The 1,065-nt window shown below is 36.2% G+C and overlaps 1 protein-coding gene across 1 annotated transcript in view; it reads left to right on the forward strand.

The window, feature by feature from the left end:
* Positions 1-340: 340 nt before the first annotated feature.
* The window catches only part of LOC101861594 (translation initiation factor eIF-2B subunit epsilon), a 21,930-nt gene continuing 21,205 nt past the window's right edge, over positions 341-1,065 (forward strand). The window contains exon 1 of the mRNA XM_005102106.3: positions 341-489. Within this exon, the coding sequence (XP_005102163.1) occupies positions 370-489 (120 nt within the window). The 5' untranslated portion in view covers positions 341-369. The remainder of the gene's footprint in view (positions 490-1,065) is intronic.

Raw genomic sequence — 1,065 nt, forward strand, 5'->3', positions numbered from 1 at the left:
AAAACTCTTGCTAAAGGAGTTGTTAAAGATAATATCTCTACATAACGCTGTTATTTATAATCGAGTCTAGGCCTACAGGGAGGAAAAATTAAAGAGTGGGACGGAAAAGAAAGCGGAACTAATTAATTGCAGAGTTATCCCTCTTCCAAGGGGAGCATCTTGTATTTTATAACTAGACAATAAAATAGTATGAATTATAATAGCATAGCGTTTTTATGTAGTATTCTAAAATATATTTTGTTCATATATATTAATCACTAAAGATTTTAATACATTAATCTACTTTTTTGACTATTATTGAAAATAAAGCTTAACAATACTCACTTTGAACAATCAAGGGCTCGATCTTCGTTCATAACAACATTCAATATGGCCCCGAAAGGAAAAGGCCGCAACGAAGACCTCAAACAAGAAGATGTTTTGCAAGCAGTTGTGATTGCTGATAGTTTTAATGTTCGTTTCGGACCCGTCACGAGGGATAAACCGAGGGTATGCTAAAAAATCATATTTTCCAAGCGACCTTTCAACTGTTTTTGACTGTTCATTAACTTGATTCTATGATGATCGTGTTTGCTTGCTAGCAGAAGCCGTGAAGCTGACGCAATGTGACTCTAAATCTCTAATAATTTTCACTCTCTTGACGCTGGTTAGGCTTACTGTTTTTGAACAAAACAGCAATTTGCAGACACGTGTTTCAATTTTTTCGGGGGGGGTATTTTTTTACTTTCCCTCCCGTCTCGCACTTTTAGCTACCAGTTTGAGGTGTTTTTCTTCCCACAAGCTACCCCACACATCTGTACTACGAGATGGTTAGTAAATCTGTTTGAATGCAGAAATGACTCCTCCAACCAAAAGCACAATGGGTAGCCAAGTTTCTGTCTATCATTCCAATGGCTTTAGAGCAAAAAAACAATTTTCATGGTTCTTGCTACTTTACTGAGTTTTAAAAGGGGTGATCGCATCGCTGTAATTGTAAAAACGATGTCACGCAATTCATCAAATTTCACGCAAATATCAGTCTTTAAGATCCAAAGTAATAAAGACATCGAAAAAGTGATAGCAGAA

This window comes from Aplysia californica, unplaced genomic scaffold (genome assembly GCF_000002075.1).
Source record: "Aplysia californica isolate F4 #8 unplaced genomic scaffold, AplCal3.0 scaffold00313, whole genome shotgun sequence".
NCBI lineage: Eukaryota > Metazoa > Mollusca > Gastropoda > Aplysiida > Aplysiidae > Aplysia > Aplysia californica.